At 39.7% G+C, this 26575-nt stretch overlaps 1 protein-coding gene across 1 annotated transcript in view; it reads right to left on the bottom strand.

Annotated features, from left to right (window-relative positions):
* Positions 1-26575, bottom strand: part of LOC137439443 (solute carrier family 2, facilitated glucose transporter member 11) — a 95689-nt gene that overhangs the window by 19238 nt on the left and 49876 nt on the right. Inside the window, exon 11 of the mRNA XM_068135201.2 lies at positions 13369-13496. Within this exon, the coding sequence (XP_067991302.2) occupies positions 13369-13496 (128 nt within the window). The remainder of the gene's footprint in view (positions 1-13368; positions 13497-26575) is intronic.

Here is a 26575-nt window from a genome sequence, read left to right as displayed (position 1 = left end):
GAGCTTGAAAGTGGTTGGATGTCAATGAAAGATAGTCTGTTGGGAGCCGTTGGTGAGGTATGTGGATGGACAAAAGGACCACCGATGCACTCGGAAACATGGTGGTGGGATGATGAAGTTGGAAAGAAGATTGACGAGAAGAGGAAGAAGTTCAAGGAGTGGCAGAAGGCAAAGGGTATGGGGGCAGAAAAGGCAGGGCATGAAAGTTATAAGGCAGCCAAGAAGGCCGCAAAGAAAGAGGTAGCAAAGGTACAGGAGGCATGTAGGAAAATGTTCAGAGAACGCTTGGATTCGGAAGAGGGTCAGAGAGCAGTATTCAGGATTGCAAAGCAGATAGCGAAAGAGAGGTGTGATGTGATGGGGGTGAGTTGCTTGAAGGATGAAGTGGGACAAATCGTTGTGGACCCAGATGGAATTAAAGGAAGATGGAAGAGATATAGGGAAATACTGTTGAATGCAGAGAATGAATGGGATGGCAACATAGAGAGTAACCCAGTTTTAGGACCGGCAGAGAAGATAACTGAGAAGGAAGTTGAGGAAGCGATAAAAGCAATGAAGAGTAGAAAAGCGGGAGGACCGACTGGAGTTGTGGGAGATATGTTGAAGGCAGCGGGAAATTTGGGTGTGAAGAGAATGACAGAGATCTGTAATCTGGTGGTGAAAGAAGGCCACATTCCAGGGGATTGGGAACCGAGTACCCTCGTCCCTCTATACAAGGGGAAAGGTGACTCTCTGGACTGTGGCTCGTATCGAGCGATAAAGTTATTGGAGCATGGAATGAAGGTATTGGAAAGGGTGTTGGAGAGGAGGATAAGGAAGAAAGTGAAGGATTGACGAAATGCAGTTTGGATTTATGCCAGGAAGAGGAACGACAGAGGTGCTTTTTATTGTTAGGCAGTTGCAGGAGTAGTACATGGAGAAGAGGAAGAAGTTGTTTCTTGGGTTTGTTGATCTGGAGAAAGCATTCGATAGGGTTCCACGTGAAGTAGTGACATGGGCATTGAGGAAGTTAGGAGTGGAGGAATGGTTGATCAGAGTCGTGATGGCAATGTACAAAAGAGCGCGCACAACTGTAAGGACGAAGGACGGGAACAGTGGTGAGTTTGAGGTGAAGGTGGGAGTGCATCAGGGGTCGGTACTAAGTCCACTACTATTTGTAGCTGTGATGGAGGTGCTGGCTCAGAACGTAAAGGAGGGTTTACCGTGGGAGTTGTTGTATGCAGATTGTAGTGAAATTATACCAAGGTGAACCCAGGGTGTGCTCGCTACAGAAGGGGCGTCTATAAGACCCGGGACAACCGGGGCGCGCGGACACTCCAGCGGAACTCACTGTGACATAGTCCTGTAGTTTGAATGGTATGTACGCCCCTAAATGCTGCGCTGACTGTCCTCTCTGTTGGACCATTGCTATATTGAATCGACCGTTGCTCATGAAATACTCTGATTTTAATGCCTGTTGCATGCATGTATTCTTACAGGATGTACTACAGATCTAAATGATATTAAACCTACCCAGAGGTCAAGTCGTGTCTGAGCTTGATTTTCACGACATTTAATATCATTTAGATCGCCGGAATGGCTGACCACAAGATGATCGTGGTACCGATTCTCGGAGCCGACCCTCAAGCTGAGGGATCAGCATCGGAGTTCACTCACTGGCTCAAAACGCTGGAGAATTACTTTGCTGCTCACGAAACAGAGCCCACCGCAGCGATAAAGCTGTCCGTGTTACAGTCGAAGGTCTATCACACCGTTTTCCGGAACATTTCTCGATTTGGGACGTACGTTACGGCTCTAGCCGAGCTGAAGCGCCTCTACGTAAAGACACGGAGCGCTGTGCACGGCCGGCATCAACTCTCTCAGCGGCGACAGCAACCATCTGAATCGATCGATCGCTTCACGCAGGAGTTGCGCTACCTGTTGGCAGACTGCGTGCAGGACGTCCGGACCCACGAGCAAGTGCAGGACGACTTGCTCCGAGATTCATTCATCTCCGGAATTAATTCTGGAGCTTGCGGCTCCGGCTCCTGGAGGTCGCGGATCTGACATTTACAGAGGCACTACGGCTGGCACGCGTATACACAGATGCCCGAGAACAATCCACCGCATATGATCACCCACGAGTCGTGGCGGGGACCTCGCAACTCGCGCGACCGGAGAGGGCTACCGCCGAGGATACGGAGGAGGATCCGACCACTACGGCCGAGTCTCTGGGAGCTCCTGAAGCGGACTCCGCTTCCGGCCTCACTGCTGACGCCGCTGCCCGGCCACGGCCTGACCGGTATGCAAAATGTTATTTTTGCGGGAATCGGCAGCACCCTCGCTCTGAATGCCCGGCCCGGGAGGCTACATGCCACCTGTGCTCCACCAAGGGCCATTTTGCAAAGGTCTGCAGGAAGGCCGCTCGGGGCACGCGTCCCCGCGCGACCTTGAATGGGCTCATCGCGGAGCCAACGGATCGAGCGCCGGACGGGGCGCCTCACTCGGCTTTGAAGAGCCGCTCTCCTTCTCGCGGGCCTCTGGCTACACGCCCGACCTTGGTGAGATACACCGGGCCACCGAAACAAATGGCGCGAACACGACCGGCCACAGCGCGACCGACCTTGACTGGCGTTCGAACGCCTAATTCAAACAAGCGACATGCTCCTGCTTTGGAAACTCCTCTCAAAGTGCGGCAAACGCAGCACGTGACTCGAACCCCATCTGACGGCGGCTTTTACGAATTACATGCACCCACTTTGGCATATGAATCTGCAGACGGCAGAGATCTTTCTCACGTGACGCGAGCGCCATCTGGCGGCGGCTCTTACGAATTACATGCACCCACTTTGGCATATGGATCTGCAGACGGCAGAGATCTTTCTCACGTGACTCGAGCGCCATCTGGCGGCTGCTCTTACGACCAACACACACCCACTCTGGCAAATGAAACTGCTGATGAGCCAACTGACGTCAATGCTCCTGCTGAGGCCCAACCTGCCGACGCTGCCCGAAGGATTGCAGCCGGCGTGGGATCCACCCGCGAGGCGCGATCTTCTCGCCCGGCAGGTACAATACCTGCCGGGTCTGCCGGCCTTGCGCAGGCCATCATTCCGCTCACGGTCGCGGGCGTTTTTGCGCAAGCATTGATTGACACGGGGTCCACGGATAGTTTTATCGATCAGCGACTCGTGCATCAACATGGGTGGCCGGTTCTCGGGACAACCCGCCGGATCTTCATGGCCTCTCAGGGACTTCGGTTGAGCACAAAAGGGGCGTGTCGATTGAAACTTGTGATAAAGGGACGCACGTTCCCGGACGTGTATCTCATGGTATTACCTGCTTTATGCGCTGACGTTCTGTTAGGACTTGATTTCCTTAAGCGGCATGGACGTTTGGAAATAGACTTCGGAGGGCCGGACACGCTCGCTGTGTGCGCCCTCGCTCAAATGGACATGGAGCCACTCTCACTGTTCCCCAACCTGACCACTGATTGTACCCCTATAGCCGTCAAATCGCGTCGCTACTCTCGCGCGGACGCGCAATTCATTGCGGAAGAAACAGCCCTGCTCTTAAAGGACGGTATTATAGAACACAGTAGGTCACCGTGGCGGGCCCAAGTCTTAGTGGTGCGGAGTGAGGCCCACCGCCGGCGCATGGTAATCGACTATTCGCAGACGATTAATCGTTTTACACAGCTGGATGCCTACCCCTTACCGGGGATGGACGCCCTGGTACGCCAGGTGGTCCTGTATTCCGTTTATAGCACTCTCGATCTGCGTAGTGCGTATCATCAAGTCCCCATCTCTAGGGCTGATCGCGTCTTTACAGCCTTTGAATCGGGTCAGCGGTTGTACCAGTTCACGAGACTTCCCTTTGGGGTAACTAACGGAGTCGCTTGTTTTCAGAGGGCTATGGATGACCTCGTTGCGAAGGAGAATTTGACCGATGTCTTTGTCTATCTGGACAATCTTACGGTTTGTGGGTATGACCAGGAGCATCACGACGCTAATCTGAAACGCTTCCTCGAGGTCGCGCGGAAATATCGCCTAACCATGAATGCGGCTAAGTGTCGATACTCTCTACGCACGGTAGACCTTTTGGGGTACACCGTGACCCATGGCTCCGTCTCTCCGGATAAGGAGCGTCTGCGCCCTTTGCTCGATATGGCTCCGCCTAGCGATCGGGCTTCGCTGAAACGCGCTCTAGGGCTGTTCGCCCACTACTCAAAGTGGGTGCAAAATTTCTCCGCGAAGCTCCGCCCCCTCGTGGCCTGCGACACTTTCCCCATGGGCCCGGCCGCCCTGGCGGCCTTCGAGGGCCTTAAAGTCGACATCGCTGGCGCCGCTGTCGCGACGATTGACGAGAGTGCCTCTTTCGTTTTGGAGAGTGATGCCTCGGATCATGCGATAGCGGCGACTCTCTCCCAAGGAGGCCGCCCTGTGGCTTTCTTCTCGCGGACTCTCACCTCCGCCGAGCGGAGGCATTCGTCTGTCGAAAAGGAAGCGTACGCGATCGTCAAATCAATTCGGCGATGGCGGCCGTATCTGCTTGGGCGGAGTTTCCAAATCGTCACGGACCAACAGAGTGTTGCGTTTATGTACGACACCTTACATGCTCAGCGCATTAAGAATGAGAAAATCACCCGTTGGCGTATCGAACTCGCCGACTTCTGCTACACCATCAAATACCGCCCGGGGAAGGATAACCTGGTCGCTGACGCCTTATCGAGGCCGGCCACTTGCGCGGGGGTTGTAACTTTGGAGGGGCTGCGCACTTTGCACGGCACTATGTGTCATCCCGGGGTAACGCGCTTCGCGCATTTTGTGCGCGAGGGCAATCTGCCGTACTCGATTGAGGACATCCGCCGCATCTGCCGTGATTGCGCGATCTGTGCGGAACTCAAACCGCGTTTTTATAACCCTCCTATGGGGACACTCGTTAGGGCTACTAGACCGTGGGAGCGCTTGGCGATGGACTTCAAAGGGCCGCTGCCAATGTCGAGCAACTCTCGCTATCTGCTCACTATCGTCGATGAGTATTCCCGATTCCCCTTTGCTTACACGTGCGGGGATATGTCGGCTGCCACGGTTATTCGGTGCCTGCAGAATTTGTTTTCTATGTTCGGGTATCCGGCCTACGTGCATACCGATCGGGGTGCGGTGTTCCTGTCCCAGGAGGTGAGGGGCTACTTGCTCCAGCATAATGTCGCTTCGAGCTACACCACCCCGTACCGGCCCCAAGCGAATGGGCAGATCAAACGCTTTAATGGGATTATATGGAGGGCCGTCATGCTAAGCCTTCGGACCCTCGGCCGAGGCCTCGATAAATGGGCGTGGTCACTACCTGCCGCTCTAAACTCGATCCGGGCTCTCCTATGTACTGCCACCAACCAGACTCCTCACGAACGACTGTTCCACCACCCTAGAAGCTCCGGCAGTATCCAATCTTTACCCAGCTGGCTCGCTGAACCGGGGCCCGCCTATCTCAAATGAGCGGTTCGCGCTAGCAAGTACGACCCCCTTGTTGACAAGGTGCAGGTCCTCCAGGCTAATCCCGAGCATGCTCGCGTGTTAACGGCGGATGGCCGCGAGTCTACTGTCTCCGTACGCCATATCGCCCCATGTGGGGACGACGACCGGGATATCGACGAACCCGTCTACGAGTCTCTGGACTCTATCGAAGCTTCCCCTATGGAAGGAACTACCACCGTTACTCCCGTCGTCCCCCACTCCCGTGCCCGAAGGCGCAGGGGCGCCCCCTCCGACTCCCACCTCCGGCGACTATTCCGACGCGGGGGACTCCGGGCTTGGGGACGCCGTGCCCGGTAGATTCCGAACACGAACTGGCAGGGAAGTTCGCCGCCCCGACCGCTACGGGTGGACCGACTGACGTGGATTGACGTGACCCATTCGTTTATTGCTGATGCTTGCTTGCAACCTGCCGAGCGGCAGTATAGTTCTAACGGCGGGGAGAATGTAGTGAAATTATACCAAGGTGAACCCAGGGTGTGCTCGCTACAGAAGGGGCGTCTATAAGACCCGGGACAACCGGGGCGCGCGGACACTCCAGCGGAACTCACTGTGACATAGTCCTGTAGTTTGAATGGTATGTACGCCCCTAAATGCTGCGCTGACTGTCCTCTCTGTTGGACCATTGCTATATTGAATCGACCGTTGCTCATGAAATACTCTGATTTTAATGCCTGTTGCATGCATGTATTCTTACAGGATGTACTACAGATCTAAATGATATTAAACCTACCCAGAGGTCAAGTCGTGTCTGAGCTTGATTTTCACGACACAGATGATCTGGTGTTGATTGCAGAAAGTATGGATGAACTGAAGGAGAAGATGAACAAGTGGAAGGAATGTATGGAGACAAAAGGTCTGAAGGTGAATATCGGAAAAACGAAGGTGATGGCAAGTGGTAAAGCATGTGGTGAGGTGGAAAAAACTGGGAAGTGGCCATGCGCTGTGTGCAGGAAGGGTGTCGGAGTGAATTCCATTCAATGTACAATGTGCGCTGAGTGGGTTCATCAAAAATGTAGTGGTTTTAGATCAGGGGTCAGGAACCTTTTTGACTGGGAGAGCCATAAAAGCCAAATATTTCTAAATATATTTCATTGAGAGCCATATAGTATTTTTAACGTATAATAAATTAAATATGTCTTACTTTTAATGCGACTTCTGGTGCTGCATGGTTTTGCTGATGGCCTTGTAGTCTGGTTCATACGTGGTGAGGTTGAGCTTCATGCAGGCGTTGAGGCTTCCATCAGTTAAACGTGAGCGTAGGTTGGTCTTAATGTTCCTCATATGCGAGAATGACTGCTCACATGCATATGTAGAGCCAAACATGGTCAATACGGCAATACTCACACGCTGCATTGTGTGGTATGTCACAGGAAGCTCGTTCCAAGTTTTAAGAATCAGCTGGTCTTCAGGTTGAAGATTTTTCATTTCTGTCCACTTGTGTTCCCTCGCCAGCTCTGCTCGCTGTCGCGCAAGACTTTCCAACTCTCCATTAAGTGACTTGAACTTACTCATCCACATGTCTGATGCCTTCAGGTCAGCAACTTCCAGCTCAAAGTCTCCGATAGAGACCCCGGGGATGCATGTCAGGTCGATTTTGTCCACTGCACACTCATGTGGATGAGTGATGAACTTGAAAAGACCAGTGCGTGCACGAAATTCTACAAAACGTGCTTTGAATGACTGCAGGAGATTGGACGTAAAGCCAGCTAGCTTTTGCAGGACATTCCAAACTGATTTTTTTTTTTTTTCAACTCAAAATTGTCTGGGAGCCATATGCCGTCACCGGAAGAGCCATATATGGCTCGCGAGCCATAGGTTCCTGACCGCTGTTTTAGATGGTCATTAACCAGTGTGGCAGCTACATTCAAGTGTAAGGTGTGCACAGAGGGAGCTGCAGATAGAGGAAATGTTGAGTTGGATCTTGGAGATGGCGTGAGGCTGGAAGGTGTGAAAACATTTTGTTACCTTGGAGACATGCTGAATGGAGAAGGTGGATCAGACTTGGCAACGGTTCCTCGAGTGAGATGTGCATGGAAGAAGTTTCGGGAACTGAGTGGCATGCTGACGAGGAGGGGAGTGTCATTGAAGCTGAAGGGAAAGGTGTATGCTGCATGTGTGAGAAGTGTTATGATTTATGGGAGTGAGACATGGGTAATGAACGTGGAGCAGCAACGAAGGCTGGAAAGGGTGGAAATGCGAATGGTTCGGTGGATGTGTGGAGTATCGTTGAGAGAGAGGAAGACAAATGATGAATTGCGAAAGATGATGGGAATAGAGCCTGTGATGGATGCTGTGAAGAGAAACAGGTTGAGATGGTTTGGTCATGTGTTGAGGAAGGATGAAAGTGACTGGCTGAAAAGAGTGATGGAAATGAATGTAGAAGGAAGTAGAGGAAGGGAAGACCGAGAAAGACTTGGCTAAAGATGGTCAAAGAATAAATGTGGGCAAGGGGGTTAACAAGGGGAGATGCGGAAAATAGGGCAAAATGGAGAACATTTTCATGGGGACCGCAAGGCTAACCCCCGCTTTTGCAGGGAAAATGGCCTTAAAATGCCTGTTGTTGTTGTTGTTGTTGTTGTATGGTGATGGTTGCCAGTCAAGGCCTTCATATTTAAGAGCAATTTTGGGGACAAGAAACCATTGACTAAAGAGGTTATCAAGTACAATCATTTTTAATGATCATCTTTTGTATGTGGATAGTCACAGCCCATGGAAGAGTAACAAGGGTTACGCCTCGGTCCCCCATCGGTGAAGTGATGCGAGTTGACAAAGTGGAAGACGCAAGGCGGCCATCTTGGATTTTGACAAAGTGACCCAATTTTCAATAGTGTTCTTCCTTATGCGTAGATACACCCACACACCAGATTAGAAGCTAGTAGTTCGTTTATTTTTCAAGATATTTCGCTCACAAGGTTCAGACATATATATGGTGGCGGCCATCTTGGATTTTGACATGGCGACCCAATTTCCAATAGTGTTCTTCCTTATGCGTAGATACACCCACACACCAGATTAGAAGTTAGTAGTTCGCTTATTTTTCAAGATATTCCGCTCACAACGTTCAGACATACATGGCGGTGGCCATCTTGGATTTTGACGTGGGTTGCACCCACACACCAAATTAGAATTCGGTCCTTCGCTTACGCACACATGCACGGACGGACGCACACACGGACAGAGGGGAAAACCATAGTCCCCTTTCGCTCCGCGGTGCGACGGGGGACAATAAGGTAACCTAACCCAAGAAATAAAGGAAACAACACACAGTGCGATAACAGGTGGACTTCACAAGCAAAGGAATCATTAATAAACAAAAATGGGAGAGAGGAAGAACAAAATAAGAGTTTGGATAAGGGAGGGTTCATAGGATGTAGATGGAGATAAAGAAAATGATCGTGAGTAGATGGAGGACGACAGGAGATGGTGGTGCATTGCCACCTTGAAGCCCTGGATTGGAAAGTGTAGGATTGATCCACTTCCAAGCCCTGGATTGGAAAGTGTAGGATTGCTCTGCTTTCCAGCCCTGGAATGAAAAGTGGAGGATTGCTCCGCTTCAGGAATGTGGCTCCACAAGAGGGAGAAAAGAGGAAGATTGGAGTGGAGGTCAGCAGTCAGTCTGGACATTGGGGGTCTAACAAGCAGAGGTGTTGCTGGAAGAGCACATGTATCTTGGAAAAACTGCATAGGTGGGAGGGTTAAAAAAAAAACAGAGGAAGCAAGACGAATAGAGGCAGGAGGAAACAGAGGGCACCAGCATGTCTTTGATAGGAGAGCAGAAGGCCCAGATTTTTAATGGAGATCACAATGATGGTGAGAGGAATGGATCCACATTGTCCAAAGGAGACAGAGAGGGAGTTACAGAGTGAGAGACAGAGAGGGGGTTACAGAATGAGAGACAGAGAGCAGGTTACAGAGCGAGAGACAGAGAGGGGGTTACAGAGAGAGACAGAGAGGATGTTACAGAGCGAGAGACAGAGAGGAGGTTACAGAGCGAGAGACAGAGAGGGGGTTACAGAGTGAGAGACAGAGAGGAGGTTACAGAGCAAGAGACAGAGAGGGGGTTACAGAGTGAGAGACAGAGAGGAGGTTACAGAGCAAGAGACAGAGAGGAGGTTACAGAGAGAGAGACAGAGAGGGGGTTACAGAGTGAGAGACAGAGAGGAGGTTACAGAGAGAGACAGAGAGGGGGTTACAGAGTGAGAGACAGAGAGGGGGTTACAGAGCGAGATACAGAGAGGGGGTTACAGAGCAAGAGACAGAGAGGAGGTTACAGAGCAAGAGACAGAGAGGGGGTTACAGAGCAAGAGACAGAGAGGGGGTTACAGAGCAAGAGACAGAGAGGAGGTTACAGAGCGAGAGACAGAGAGGGGGTTACAGAGTGAGACACAGGGAGGGGGTTACAGAGTGAGAGACAGAGGGGGTTACAGAGTGAGAGACAGAGAGGGGGTTACAGAGTGAGAGACAGAGAGGAGGTTACAGAGCGAGAGACAGATAGGGGGTTACAGAGTGAGAGACAGAGAGGAGGTTACAGAGCGAGAGACAGAGAGGGGCTTACAGAGCGAGAGACAGAGAGGGGGTTACGGAGCGGGAGACAGAGAGGGGGTTACAGAGTGAGAGACAGAGAGGAGGTTTCAGAGCGAGAGACAGAGAGGGGGTTACAGAGTGAGAGACAGACAGGGGGTTACAGAGTGAGAGACAGAGAGGGGGTTACAGAGCAAGAGACTGAGAGGGGGTTACAGAGTGAGAGACAGAGAGGAGTTACAGAGCGAGAGACAGAGAGGGGGTTACAGAGCAAGAGACTGAGAGGAGGTTTCAGAGTGAGAGACAGAGAGGAGGTTGCAGAGCGTGAGACAGAGAGGGGGTTACAGAATGAGAGACAAAGAGGAGGTTACAGAGCGAGAGACAGAGAGGGGGTTACAGACTGAGAGACAGAGGAGGTTACAGAGCGAGAGACAGAGGAGGTTACAGAGTGAGAGACAGAGAGGGGGTTACAGAGTGAGAGACAGAGAGGGGGTTACAGAATGAGAGACAAAGAGGAGGTTACAGAGCGAGAGACAGAGAGGGGGTTACAGACTGAGAGACAGAGAGGAGGTTACAGAGCGAGAGACAGAGGAGGTTACAGAGTGAGAGACAGAGAGGGGGTTACAGAGTGAGAGACAGAGAGGGGGTTACAGAGTGAGAGACAGAGAGGGGGTTACAGAGCAAGAGACTGAGAGGGGGTTACAGAGTGAGAGACAGAGAGGAGGTTACAGAGTGAGAGACAGAGAGGGGGTTACAGAGTGAGAGACAGAGAGGGGGTTACAGAGTGAGAGACAGAGAGGAGGTTACAGAGCAAGAGACAGAGAGGGGGTTACAGAGTGAGAGACAGAGAGGAGGTTACAGAGCAAGAGACAGAGAGGGGGTTACAGAGTGAGAGACAGAGAGGAGGTTTCAGAGCAAGAGACAGAGAGGAGGTTACAGAGCAAGAGACAGAGAGGATGTTACAGAGCGAGAGACAGAGAGGGGGTTACAGAGTGAGAGACAGGGAGGGGGTTACAGAGCGAGAGACAGAGAGGGGGTTACAGAGTGAGAGACAGAGAGGAGGTTACAGAGCGAGAGACAGATAGGGGGTTACAGAGTGAGAGACAGAGAGGAGGTTACATAGCGAGAGGCAGAGAGTGGGTTACAGAGCGAGAGACAGAGAGGGGGTTACGGAGCAGGAGACAGAGAGGGGGTTACAGAGCGAGAGACAGAGAGGAGGTTACAGAGCAAGAGACAGAGAGGAGGTTACAGAGCGAGAGACAGAGAGGGGGTTACAGAGTGAGAGACACAGAGGGGGTTACAGAGCGAGAGACAGAGAGGGGGTTACAGAGTGAGAGACAGAGAGGAGGTTACAGAGCAAGAGACAGAGAGGGGGTTACAGAGTGAGAGACAGAGAGGAGGTTACAGAGCAAGAGACAGAGAGGAGGTTACAGAGAGAGAAACAGAGAGGGGGTTACAGAGTCAGAGACAGAGAGGAGGTTACAGAGAGAGACAGAGAGGGGGTTACAGAGCAAGAGACAGAGAGGAGGTTACAGAGCAAGAGACAGAGAGGGGGTTACAGAGTGAGAGACAGAGAGGGGGTTACAGAGCGAGAGACAGAGAGGGGGTGACAGAGTGAGAGACAGAGAGGGGGTTACAGAGCAAGAGACAGAGAGGGGGTTACAGAGAGAGACAGAGAGGGGGTTTCAGAGCGAGAGACAGAGAAGGGGTTACAGAGAGAGAGACAGAGAGGGGGTTTCAGAGCAAGAGACAGAGAGGAGGTTACAGAGAGGGGGACAGAGAGGGGGTTTCAGAGCGAGAGACAGAGAGGAGGTTACAGAGAGCGGGACAGAGAGGGGGTTTCAGAGCGAGAGACAGAGAAGGGGTTACAGAGAGAGAGACAGAGAGGGGGTTTCAGAGCAAGAGACAGAGAGGAGGTTACAGAGAGGGGGACAGAGAGGGGGTTACAGAGAGAGAGACAGAGGGGGGGGGGGGTTTCAGAGCAAGAGACAGAGAGGAGGTTACAGAGAGGGGGACAGAGAGGGGGTTTCAGAGCAAGAGACAGAGAGGAGGTTACAGAGAGGGGGACAGAGAGGGGGTTACAGAGCGAGAGACAGAGAGGGGGTTACAGAGCAAGAGACAGAGAGGGGGTTACAGAGAGAGACAGAGAGGGGGTTTCAGAGCGAGAGACAGAGAAGGGGTTACAGAGCAAGAGACAGAGAGGAGGTTACAGAGAGGGGGACAGAGAGGGGGTTTCAGAGCGAGAGACAGAGAAGGGGTTACAGAGAGGGGGACAGAGAGGAGGTTACAGAGAGAGACAGAGAGGAGGTTACAGAACGAGTGACAGAGAGGGGGGTTACAGAGCAAGAGACAGAGAGGAGGTTACAGAGAGGGGGACAGAGAGGGGGTTTCAGAGCGAGAGACAGAGAAGGGGTTACAGAGAGGGGGACAGAGAGGAGGTTACAGAGAGAGACAGAGAGGAGGTTACAGAACGAGTGACAGAGAGGGGGTTACAGAGCAAGAGACAGAGAGGAGGTTACAGAGAGGGGGACAGAGAGGAGGTTTCAGAGCGAGAGACAGAGATGGGGTTTCAGAGCGAGAGACAGAGAGGAGGTTACAGAACGAGTGACAGAGAGGGGGTTTCAGAGCGAGAGACAGAGAAGGGGTTACAGAGCAAGAGACAGAGAGGAGGTTACAGAGAGGGGGACAGAGATGGGGTTTCAGAGCGAGAGACAGAGAGGAGGTTACAGAACGAGTGACAGAGAGGACCAAGCTCCGAGGGGAATCCAAAAATTCCGCCCGCTTTTCCATCTCTTCCTGCACCAACACACTAACATTTGCCTGGCACGTTATCCTTCTTTTAAATTCCTTTACTCAGGGGCTGTCTGCTCCGATTTATCCTGCCTGTGGAATAGCCTCCTAGGCCTATCCAACACTGGGTCCACCTTTTCCCATTTAGTCACAAGCATCTCAGGTGAGTCTGATGGTGGTGTTTTATCAGGATAATGCAGTGGGAATTCTGGATTGTCCAGGTTCAAATCCAGCTTAAGTCCAGGATTTCAACTCTCTGATCCTGGAACATGAGATCATATCAGAATTACCAAGCTGCTACGGAATTGTCGGTAAAAACCAAGCTCGCTCATGAATGACCGTAAAAGGTCAATGTCAATGAGTAATGTCTGTTCTGCCTGATCTGGTGAATATGTGATGGCAATCCACATTTTGACATTAACTCTAAAAATCCTTCAGGGTAAATTGTTCCGAGTACTAAAATGAAATATACACTGCAAAGCCCAGTTACCATACTCGTTTGGTAGAAGTATGATATTTGGAGTAATTCAACTGGTTTTCTTACCACCATGAAGGGGAACACCATGCCAATGATGAAGAGGAAGGACCAGTTGCTCATGCCGTACAAGGTGTAGGCCCCAGATCGAGCCTCCTGTGTGAAGAACTCCGCTGGAAGCAATGATGTAACACACCCTGAAAAACAAATTGACAATTGCTGCGATTATGACAATCAGCGGATCTTTTTCTATTGGAACTCTTAATATTCATAACTGGCTGGAACACCATGATAGAAAAAAACACCATGATAGAAAAAAAAACACCTTCATAGATAAAATAAACACCTTGACTAAAAAAGAAAACACCTTCATGGAAAAAAACACCATGATAGATTAAAAAACACCTTGATAGATAAAAACACCATGATAGATTTAAAAAAACACCTTGATAGATAAAAAAAAAAAACACCATGATAGATTAAAAAAACACCTTGATAGATTTTAAAAAACCACCATGATAGATAAAAATAACACCTTGGTAGATAAAAAAAACACCATGATAGATTTAAAAAACACATTGATAGATTAAAAAAAACACCATGATAGATTTTTAAAAACACCATGAAAGATTTTTTAAAAACCTTGATAGATAAAAAACACCTTGATAGATAAAAACACCTTGATAGATAAAAATAACACCTTGGTAGATAAAAAAAACACCATGATAGATTTAAAAAACACATTGATAGATAAAAAAAAACACCTTGATAGATTTTTAAAAACACCATGAAAGATTTTTTTACAACCTTGATAGATAAAAAAAACACCTTGATAGATAAAAACACCTTGATAGATAAAAAAACACCTTGATAGATAAAAAAAACACCATGAGAGATTAAAAAAACACCTTGATAGATAAAAAAAAACACCATGATAGATAAAAAAAACACACCTTGATAGATTACAAAAACACCTTGATAGATAAAAATAACACCTTGATAGATAAAAAACAACACCATGATAGATTTAAAAAACACATTGATAGATTACAAAAACACCTTCACAGATAAAAAAAACACCTTGATAGATAAAAAAAACACTGATAGATAACAAAAACACCTTGATAGATTAAAAAACACCATGATAGATTTTTAAAAACACATTGGTAGATAAAAAAACACTTTGATAGATAACAAAAACACCTTGATAGATTAAAAAACACCATGATAGCTTTTTTTTTTAAACCTTGATAGATAAAAAACACCATGATAGATAAAAAAACACCTTGATAGATAAAAAACACTATGATAGATAAAAAAAACACCTTAATAGACAGATAAAAAAACACCATGATAGATAAAAAAAACACCTTGATAGATAAAAAAAACACCATGATAGATTTTTAAAAAACACCTGGATAGATTAAAAAAACACCATGATAGATATTTTAAAAAACACCTTGATAGATAAAAAAACACCTTGATAGATAAAAAAAGCACCTTGATAGATTTTTAAAAACACCTTGATAGATTAAAAAACACTATGATCGATAAAAAACACCTTGATAGATAAAAAACACCATGATAGATAAAAAAACACCTTGATAGATAAAAAACACCTTGATAGATAAAAAAAACACCATGATAGATTAAAAAAAAACACCTTGATAGATAAAAAAAACACCTCGATAGATAAAAAAAACACCTTGATAGATAAAAAAAACACCATGATAGATTAAAAAAACACCTGAATAGATTTTAAAAAAAAACCATGATAGATAAAAAAAACACCTTGATAGATAAAAAAAACACCTTGATAGATAAAAAAAACACCATGATAGATTAAAAAAACACCTGAATAGATTTTTTAAAAACCACCATGATAGATAAAAATAACACCTTGGTAGATAAAAAAAACACCATGATAGATTTAAAAAACACATTGATAGATAAAAAAAAACACCATGATAGATTTTTAAAAAACACCATGATAGATTAAAAATACACCTTGATAGATAAAAAAACACCATGATAGATTAAAAAAACAACTTGATAGATTAAAAAAACACATTGATAGATAAAAAAAAAACACCATGATAGATAAAAATAACACCTTGGTAGATAAAAAAAACACCATGATAGATTTAAAAAACACATTGATAGATAAAAAAAAACACCATGATAGATTTTTTTAAAACACCATGATAGATTAAAAATACACCTTGATAGATAAAAAAAACACCATGATAGATTAAAAAAACAACTTGATAGATAAAAAACACCATGATAGAAAAAAAACACCATGATAGAAAAAAAAACACCTTCATAGATAAAATAAACACCTTGATTAAAAAAGAAAACACCTTCATAGAAAAAAACACCATGATAGAAAAAAAAAACCTTCATAGATAAAATAAACACCTTCATAGATAAAATAAACACCTTGATTAAAAAAGAAAACACCTTCATAGAAAAAAACACCATGATAGAAAAAAAAAACCTTCATAGATAAAATAAACACCTTGACTAAAAAAGAAAACACCTTCATGGAAAAAAACACCATGATAGATTAAAAAACACCTTGATAGATAAAAATCACCATGATAGATTTTAAAAAACACCTTGATAGATAAAAAAAAACACCATGATAGATTTAAAAAAACACCTTGATAGATTTAAAAAACACCTTGATAGATAAAAAAACACCATGATAGATTTAAAAACACATTGATAGATAAAAAAAAACACCATGATAGATCAAAAAACACCATGATAGATTAAAAAACACCATGATAGATAAAAAAAACACCATGATAGATTCAAAATACACCTTGATAGATAAAAAACACAATGATAGATTTTAAAAACAACTTGATAGATAAAAAAGCCACCATGATAGATAAAAAACCACCACGATAGATAAAAATAACACCTTGATAGATAAAAAACACCATGATAGATTTTAAAAAACACATTGATAGATTAAAAAAAACACCATGATAGATAAAGAACCACCACGATAGATAAAAATAACACCTTGATAGATAACAAACACCATGATAGATTTTAAAAAACACCTTGATAGATTTAAAAAACACCTTGATAGATAAAAAAAACACCATGATAGATAAAAAACCACCACGATAGATAAAAATAACACCATGATAGATAAAAAATACCATGATAGATTTTAAAAACACATTGATAGATAAAAAAAACATCATGATCGATAAAAAAAACACCTTGATAGATTAAAAAAACACCTTGATAGATTAAAAAAACACCATGATAGATAAAAAAAACAACTTGATAGATAAAAAACACCTTGATAGATAAAAAACAACACCATGAAAGATAAAAAAAAAACCTTGATAGATAAAAAACACCTTGATAGATTTTTTTTAAAACGCCATGATAGATAAAAAAAACACCTTGATAGATAAAAAAAACATGATAGATTAAAAAAACACCTGGATAGATAAAAAAACACCATGATAGATAAAAAACACCTTGATAGAAAAAAACACCTTGATAGATGAAAAAAACACCTTGATAGCTAACAAAAACACCTTGATAGATAAAAAAAAACACCATGATAGATAAAAAAACACCTTGATAGATTTTAAAAAACCATGATAGATTAAAAGAAACACCTTGATAGATTTTTTTTTTAAACACTATGATAGATAAAAAACACCTTGATAGATTTTAAAAAACACCATGAAAGATTTTTTTAAAACACCTTGATAGATAAAAAACACCTTGATAGATAAAAACACCTTGATAGATAAAAAAAACACCTTGATAGATAAAAAAAACACCATGATAGATTAAAAAAACACCTTGATAGATAAAAAAAACACCATGATAGATAAAAAAAACACACCTTGATATATTACAAAAACACCTTGATAGATGAAAAAACACCATGATAGATTAAAAAAACACCTTGATAGATTTAAAAAAACACCTTGATAGATAAAAAATAACACCTTGATAGATAAAAAAAAAACACCTTGATAGATAACAAAAACACCTTGATAGATTAAAAGAAACACCTTGATAGATTAAAAAAACACCTTGATAGATTTTTTAAAACACCATGAAAGATAATTTTAAAAAACCTTGATAGATAAAAAACACCTTGATAGATAAAAACACCTTGATAGATAAAAACACCTTGATAGATAAAAAAACACCTTGATAGATAAAAGAAACACCATGAGAGATTAAAAAAACACCTTGATAGATTAAAAAAAACACCATGATAGATAAAAAAAACACACCTTGATAGATTACAAAAACACCTTGATAGATAAAAATAACACCTTGATAGATAAAAAAAACACCATGATAGATTAAAAAAACACATTGATAGATAAAAAAAACACCTTGACAGATAAAAAAAACACCTTGATAGATAAAAAAAAACACTGATAGATAACAAAAACACCTTGATAGATTAAAAAACACCATGATAGATTTTTAAAAACACATTGGTAGATAAAAAAACACTTTGATAGATAACAAAAACACCTTGATAGATTAAAAAACACCATGATAGTTTTTTTTTTTAACCTTGATAGATAAAAAACACCATGATAGATAAAAAAAAACACCTTGATAGATAAAAAACACTATGATAGATAAAAAAACCACCTTGATAGACAGATAAAAAACACCATGATAGATAAAAAAAACACCTTGATAGATAAAAAAAACACCATGATAGATTTTTTAAAACACCTGGATAGATAAAAAAAAACACCACGATAGATATTTTAAAAAACACCTTGATAGATAAAAAAACACCTTGATAGATAAAAAAAAGCACCTTCATAGATTAAAAAAAACACCTTAATAGATTAAAAAACACTATGATCGATAAAAAACACCTTGATAGATAAAAAACACCATGATAGATATAAAAAAACACCTTGATAGATAAAAAACACCTTGATAGATTTTAAAAAACACCATGATAGATAAAAAAAAACACCTGGATAGATAAAAAAAACACCTTGATAGATAAAAAAAACACCTTGATAGATAAAAAAAACCATGATAGATAAAAAAAACACCTTGATAGATAAAAAACACCATGATAGATAAAAAAAACACCTTGATAGATAAAAAACACCTTGATAGATTTTAAAAAACACCATGATAGATTAAAAAAACACCTGAATAGATTTAAAAAAAACACCATGATAGATAAAAAAACACCTTGATAGATAAAAAAAACACCTTGATAGATAAAAAAAACACCTTGATAGATAAAAAACAAACACCTTGATGGATAAAAAAAACACCATGATAGATTAAAAAAACACATTGATAGATAAAAAAAAACACCTTGATAGATAAAAGAAACACCAGGATAGATTTAAAAAACACCTTGATAGATAAAAAAAACACCATGATAGATAAAAACCACCACGATAGATAAAAATAACACCATGATAGATAAAAAATACCATGATAGATTTTAAAAACACATTGATAGATAAAAAAAACATCATGATCGATAAAAAAAAACACCTTGATAGATAAAAAAAAACACCTTGATAGATTTAAAAAAACACCATGATAGATTAAAAAACAACTTGATAGATAAAAAACACCTTGATAGATAAAAAAACAACACCATGAAAGATATTTAAAAAACCTTGATAGATAAAAAACACCTTGATAGATTTTTTTTAAAACGCCATGATAGATAAAAAACACCTTGATAGATAAAAAAAAACATGATAGATTAAAAAAACACCTGGATAGATAAAAAAACACCATGATAGATAAAAAACACCTTGATAGAAAAAAACACCTTGATAGATGAAAAAAAACACCTTGATAGCTAACAAAAACACCTTGATAGATAAAAAAAACACCATGATAGATAAAAAAAACACCTTGATAGATAAAAAAAAAACCATGATAGATTAAAAGAAACACCTTGATAGATTTTTTTTTTAAACACTATGATAGATAAAAAACACCTTGATAGATTTTAAAAAACACCATGAAAGATTTTTTAAAAACACCTTGATAGATAAAAACACCTTGATAGATAAAAAAACACCTTGATAGATAAAAAAAACACCTTGATAGATTTAAAAAACACCTTGATAGATAAAAAAACACCATGATAGATATAAAAAACACACCTTGATATATTACAAAAACATCTTGATAGATGAAAAAACACCATGATAGATTAAAAAAACACCTTGATAGATAAAAAAAACACCATGATAGATTTTAAAAAACACCTTGATAGATAAAAAAAAACACCATGATAGATTTAAAAAAACACCTTGATAGATTTAAAAAACACCTTGATAGATAAAAAAACACCATGATAGATTTAAAAACACATTGATAGATAAAAAAAAACACCATGATAGATCAAAAAACACCATGATAGATTAAAAAACACCATGATAGATAAAAAAAACACCATGATAGATTCAAAATACACCTTGATAGATAAAAAACACAATGATAGATTTTAAAAACAACTTGATAGATAAAAAAGCCACCATGATAGATAAAAAACCACCACGATAGATAAAAATAACACCTTGATAGATAAAAAACACCATGATAGATTTTAAAAAACACATTGATAGATTAAAAAAAACACCATGATAGATAAAGAACCACCACGATAGATAAAAATAACACCTTGATAGATAACAAACACCATGATAGATTTTAAAAAACACCTTGATAGATTTAAAAAACACCTTGATAGATAAAAAAAACACCATGATAGATAAAAAACCACCACGATAGATAAAAATAACACCATGATAGATAAAAAATACCATGATAGATTTTAAAAACACATTGATAGATAAAAAAAACATCATGATCGATAAAAAAAACACCTTGATAGATTAAAAAAACACCTTGATAGATTAAAAAAACACCATGATAGATAAAAAAAACAACTTGATAGATAAAAAACACCTTGATAGATAAAAAACAACACCATGAAAGATAAAAAAAAAACCTTGATAGATAAAAAACACCTTGATAGATTTTTTTTAAAACGCCATGATAGATAAAAAAAACACCTTGATAGATAAAAAAAACATGATAGATTAAAAAAACACCTGGATAGATAAAAAAACACCATGATAGATAAAAAACACCTTGATAGAAAAAAACACCTTGATAGATGAAAAAAACACCTTGATAGCTAACAAAAACACCTTGATAGATAAAAAAAAACACCATGATAGATAAAAAAACACCTTGATAGATTTTAAAAAACCATGATAGATTAAAAGAAACACCTTGATAGATTTTTTTTTTAAACACTATGATAGATAAAAAACACCTTGATAGATTTTAAAAAACACCATGAAAGATTTTTTTAAAACACCTTGATAGATAAAAAACACCTTGATAGATAAAAACACCTTGATAGATAAAAAAAACACCTTGATAGATAAAAAAAACACCATGATAGATTAAAAAAACACCTTGATAGATAAAAAAAACACCATGATAGATAAAAAAAACACACCTTGATATATTACAAAAACACCTTGATAGATGAAAAAACACCATGATAGATTAAAAAAACACCTTGATAGATTTAAAAAAACACCTTGATAGATAAAAAATAACACCTTGATAGATAAAAAAAAAACACCTTGATAGATAACAAAAACACCTTGATAGATTAAAAGAAACACCTTGATAGATTAAAAAAACACCTTGATAGATTTTTTAAAACACCATGAAAGATAATTTTAAAAAACCTTGATAGATAAAAAACACCTTGATAGATAAAAACACCTTGATAGATAAAAACACCTTGATAGATAAAAAAACACCTTGATAGATAAAAGAAACACCATGAGAGATTAAAAAAACACCTTGATAGATTAAAAAAAACACCATGATAGATAAAAAAAACACACCTTGATAGATTACAAAAACACCTTGATAGATAAAAATAACACCTTGATAGATAAAAAAAACACCATGATAGATTAAAAAAACACATTGATAGATAAAAAAAACACCTTGACAGATAAAAAAAACACCTTGATAGATAAAAAAAAACACTGATAGATAACAAAAACACCTTGATAGATTAAAAAACACCATGATAGATTTTTAAAAACACATTGGTAGATAAAAAAACACTTTGATAGATAACAAAAACACCTTGATAGATTAAAAAACACCATGATAGTTTTTTTTTTTAACCTTGATAGATAAAAAACACCATGATAGATAAAAAAAAACACCTTGATAGATAAAAAACACTATGATAGATAAAAAAACCACCTTGATAGACAGATAAAAAACACCGTGATAGATAAAAAAAACACCTTGATAGATAAAAAAAACACCATGATAGATTTTTTAAAACACCTGGATAGATAAAAAAAAACACCACGATAGATATTTTAAAAAACACCTTGATAGATAAAAAAACACCTTGATAGATAAAAAAAAGCACCTTCATAGATTAAAAAAAACACCTTAATAGATTAAAAAACACTATGATCGATAAAAAACACCTTGATAGATAAAAAACACCATGATAGATATAAAAAAACACCTTGATAGATAAAAAACACCTTGATAGATTTTAAAAAACACCATGATAGATAAAAAAAAACACCTGGATAGATAAAAAAAACACCTTGATAGATAAAAAAAACACCTTGATAGATAAAAAAAACCATGATAGATAAAAAAAACACCTTGATAGATAAAAAACACCATGATAGATAAAAAAAACACCTTGATAGATAAAAAACACCTTGATAGATTTTAAAAAACACCATGATAGATTAAAAAAACACCTGAATAGATTTAAAAAAAACACCATGATAGATAAAAAAACACCTTGATAGATAAAAAAAACACCTTGATAGATAAAAAAAACACCTTGATAGATAAAAAACAAACACCTTGATGGATAAAAAAAACACCATGATAGATTAAAAAAACACATTGATAGATAAAAAAAAACACCTTGATAGATAAAAGAAACACCAGGATAGATTTAAAAAACACCTTGATAGATAAAAAAAACACCATGATAGATAAAAACCACCACGATAGATAAAAATAACACCATGATAGATAAAAAATACCATGATAGATTTTAAAAACACATTGATAGATAAAAAAAACATCATGATCGATAAAAAAAAACACCTTGATAGATAAAAAAAAACACCTTGATAGATTTAAAAAAACACCATGATAGATTAAAAAACAACTTGATAGATAAAAAACACCTTGATAGATAAAAAAACAACACCATGAAAGATATTTAAAAAACCTTGATAGATAAAAAACACCTTGATAGATTTTTTTTAAAACGCCATGATAGATAAAAAACACCTTGATAGATAAAAAAAAACATGATAGATTAAAAAAACACCTGGATAGATAAAAAAACACCATGATAGATAAAAAACACCTTGATAGAAAAAAACACCTTGATAGATGAAAAAAAACACCTTGATAGCTAACAAAAACACCTTGATAGATAAAAAAAACACCATGATAGATAAAAAAAACACCTTGATAGATAAAAAAAAAACCATGATAGATTAAAAGAAACACCTTGATAGATTTTTTTTTTAAACACTATGATAGATAAAAAACACCTTGATAGATTTTAAAAAACACCATGAAAGATTTTTTAAAAACACCTTGATAGATAAAAACACCTTGATAGATAAAAAAACACCTTGATAGATAAAAAAAAACACCATGATAGATTTAAAAAACACCTTGATAGATAAAAAAACACCATGATAGATATAAAAAACACACCTTGATATATTACAAAAACATCTTGATAGATGAAAAAACACCATGATAGATTAAAAAAACACCTTGATAGATTTAAAAAAACACCTTGATAGATAAAAATAACACCTTGATAGATTTAAAAAAACACCTTGATAGATAACAAAAACACCTTGATAGATTAAAAGAAACACCTTGATAGATTAAAAAAACACCTTGATAGATTTTTAAAAACACCATGAAAGATAATTTTAAAAAACCTTGATAGATAAAAAACACCTTGATAGATAAAAACACCTTGATAGATAAAAAAACACCTTGATAGATAAAAAAAAACACCATGAGAGATGAAAAAAACACCTTGATAGATAAAAAAAAACACCATGATAGATTAAAAAAACACACCTTGATAGATTACAAAAACACCTTGATAGATAAAAATAACACCTTGATAGATAAAAAAAACACCATGATAGATTTAAAAAACACATTGATAGATAAAAAAAACACCTTGACAGATAAAAAAAACACCTTGATAGATAAAAAAAACACTGATAGATAACAAAAACACCTTGATAGATTAAAAAACACCATGATAGATTTAAAAAAACACATTGGTAGATAAAAAAACACTTTGATAGATAACAAAAACACCTTGATAGATTAAAAAACACCATGATAGATTTTTTTTTTTAAACCTTGATAGATAAAAAACACCATGATAGATAAAAAAACACCTTGATAGATAAAAAACACTATGATAGATAAAAAAACACCTTGGTAGACAGATAAAAAAACACCATGATAGATAAAAAAACACCTTGATAGATAAAAAAAACACCATGATAGATTTTTAAAAACACCTGGATAGATAAAAAAAAAACACCGTGATAGATCTTTTAAAAAACACCTTGATAGATAAAAAAACACCTTGATAGATAAAAAAAGCACCTTCATAGATTAAAAAAAACACCTTGATAGATTAAAAAACACTATGATCGATAAAAAACACCTTGATAGATAAAAAACACCATGATAGATTAAAAAAACACCTTGATAGATAAAAAAACACCTTGATAGATTTTAAAAAAGACCATGATAGATAAAAAAACACCTTGATAGATAAAAAAACACCTCGATAGATAAAAAAAAACACCTCGATAGATAAAAAAAAACACCATGATAGATTAAAAAAACACCTGAATAGATAAAAAAAAACACCATGATAGATAAAAAAAACACCTTGATAGATAAAAAAAACACCTTGATAGATTAAAAAAACACGTTGATAGATAAAAAACAAACACCTTGATGGATAAAAAAAACACCATGATAGATTAAAAAAACACATTGATAGATAAAAAAAAACACCTTGATAGATAAAAGAAACACCAGGATAGATTTAAAAAAACACCTTGATAGATTAAAAAAAACACCTTGATAGATAAAAAAAAACACCATGATAGATTTAAAAAACACCTTCATAGATTACAAAAACACCATGATAAATAAATAAAAACCACCTTGATAGATAAAGAAAAACACCTTGATAGATAAAACAAGCGTTACGCCTAGGTCCCCCGTCGGTGAAGTGATGCGTGTTGACAAAGTGGAAGACGCAAGGCAGCCATCTTGGATTTTGACGTGGCGACCCAATTTTCAATAGCGTTCTTCCTTTTGCCGAGATACATCCACACACCAGATTAGAAGTTGGTACTTCGCTTATTTTTCAAGATATTTCGCTCACAAGGTTCAGACATATATATGGTGGCGGCCATGTTGGATTTTGACGTGGCGGCCCAATTTTCAATAGCGTTCTTCCTTATGCCGAGATACACACACACACCAGATCAGAAGTTGGTATTTCGCTTTTTTTTCAAGATATTCATCTCACAAGGTTCAGACATATATGGCGGCGGCCATCTTGGATTTTGACGTGGCGACCCAATTTTCAATAGCGTTCTTCCTGATGCCGAGATACACCCACACACCAGATTAGAAGTTGGTACTTCGCTTATTTTTCAAGATATTCAGCTCACAAGGTTCAGACATACATGGCATCAGAAATACATGGCGGCGGCCACCTTGGATTTTGACGTGGGTTGCACCCACACACCAAATTCTAATGCGGTCCTTCGCTTACGCACGCACGCATGCACGCACGCACGCCCGCACGCATGCCCGCACGCAAACACTATGTAGAAAAAAAACACAATGATAGAAAAAAACACCATGAGGCAGTATTATCATTTCCTGTAAGCATGGATTAATTTCAAGCAACTTTTACGTAATTCATTATCTCCGAGGTTAATTTCCGTGTTTCGGGGTGGGGGGGATAGGGGGAGGTAAACAGACAGACAGCAATAGCCTATTGAATACACTGCATAGATTCTTGTGAAATTCCAAAATCATCATATGTCTTAACAGCAAATAAAAAAAACCCCGGGAACAATTGAAGCCGCAGTCTGTTATTATGCATCACGCAGGTTCAATTTTTGGTGTAATTGGAAAAATTATAATATTCCCAAAGGTTAGAATTAATTTGAAGCAACTTTTGCTGAATACTTTCATTTTATCTCCAAAGAGCTTTTTTGTTCCAGGGTGGAACGAACAGAGAGATAGACAGACAGCATTCATGTTTTATATACAGTGCATTCAGAATGATAAGATGATTTAAATCAAATATTATTCAGAAGAATTTAAACGATTTCAGCATGAGGCTGCAACATAACAAAATGTGAAAAAAGTGAAAGGGTCTGAATACTTTCTGAATACACTGTAAATATACAGCCGGACCTCGCTATCCGTGGGGGATACGTTCCTGGCAAATCCGCGAATAAGGAAACCCACGAATAGCGGGGCATTGTTTCAATGGAAAAAGGGGTGATATCCGCAATCCCAAAAAATCCGCGAATAGAGAAGACCAAACCGCCAAGTGCGCGAAGGTCAATGAAAATCTGGTGAATGTATGCCGTGGCATTGTTTCAATGGGGAAAAGGGGGGAAAGGGGGAAAAGGAGGATACGTTATAGTTCCTGGCGGTTCCTGATTCATGGAGGAAAATTTTTAAAGTTTAACATGTTTTCGACTGCAAATGCACATGATTACAGTTTCACAAAAAAAAAATTTTTTATCAGGTACCATTTCCAATTTATTGAAGGAATGCGCTTAAAGTGCTTAACCGTACCGTACCTTGAAAGTTAAAAAAAACACAACACCATCATGTACCGTTTAAAATTTTTATTTTACAAACACACGCAACTTTCAAATTATGATGATGGTGATGATGATGATGATGATGTATTAAAATCCCATGAATTCCTCGAACTTTGAGGATGACCCAAATGATAGTCTTGCAACGTCGTGCACTGAGGGAGAGCCAGGCGAGGGACCAGTTGAGGGTGTTGGTGAGGACGCTGGTGGGGACACAGAGGGTGGCAGGAGAGGATGGTGTTGGTAGTGTTGAGGTGGAGGGAGCAGAG

Source organism: Myxine glutinosa, chromosome 14 (assembly GCF_964187855.1).
Source record: "Myxine glutinosa chromosome 14, kmMyxGlut1.1, whole genome shotgun sequence".
NCBI classification, from domain to species: domain Eukaryota; kingdom Metazoa; phylum Chordata; class Myxini; order Myxiniformes; family Myxinidae; genus Myxine; species Myxine glutinosa.
The sequence above is the reverse complement of the archived record's forward strand: the minus strand, read 5'-3'. Positions and strand labels throughout refer to the sequence as shown.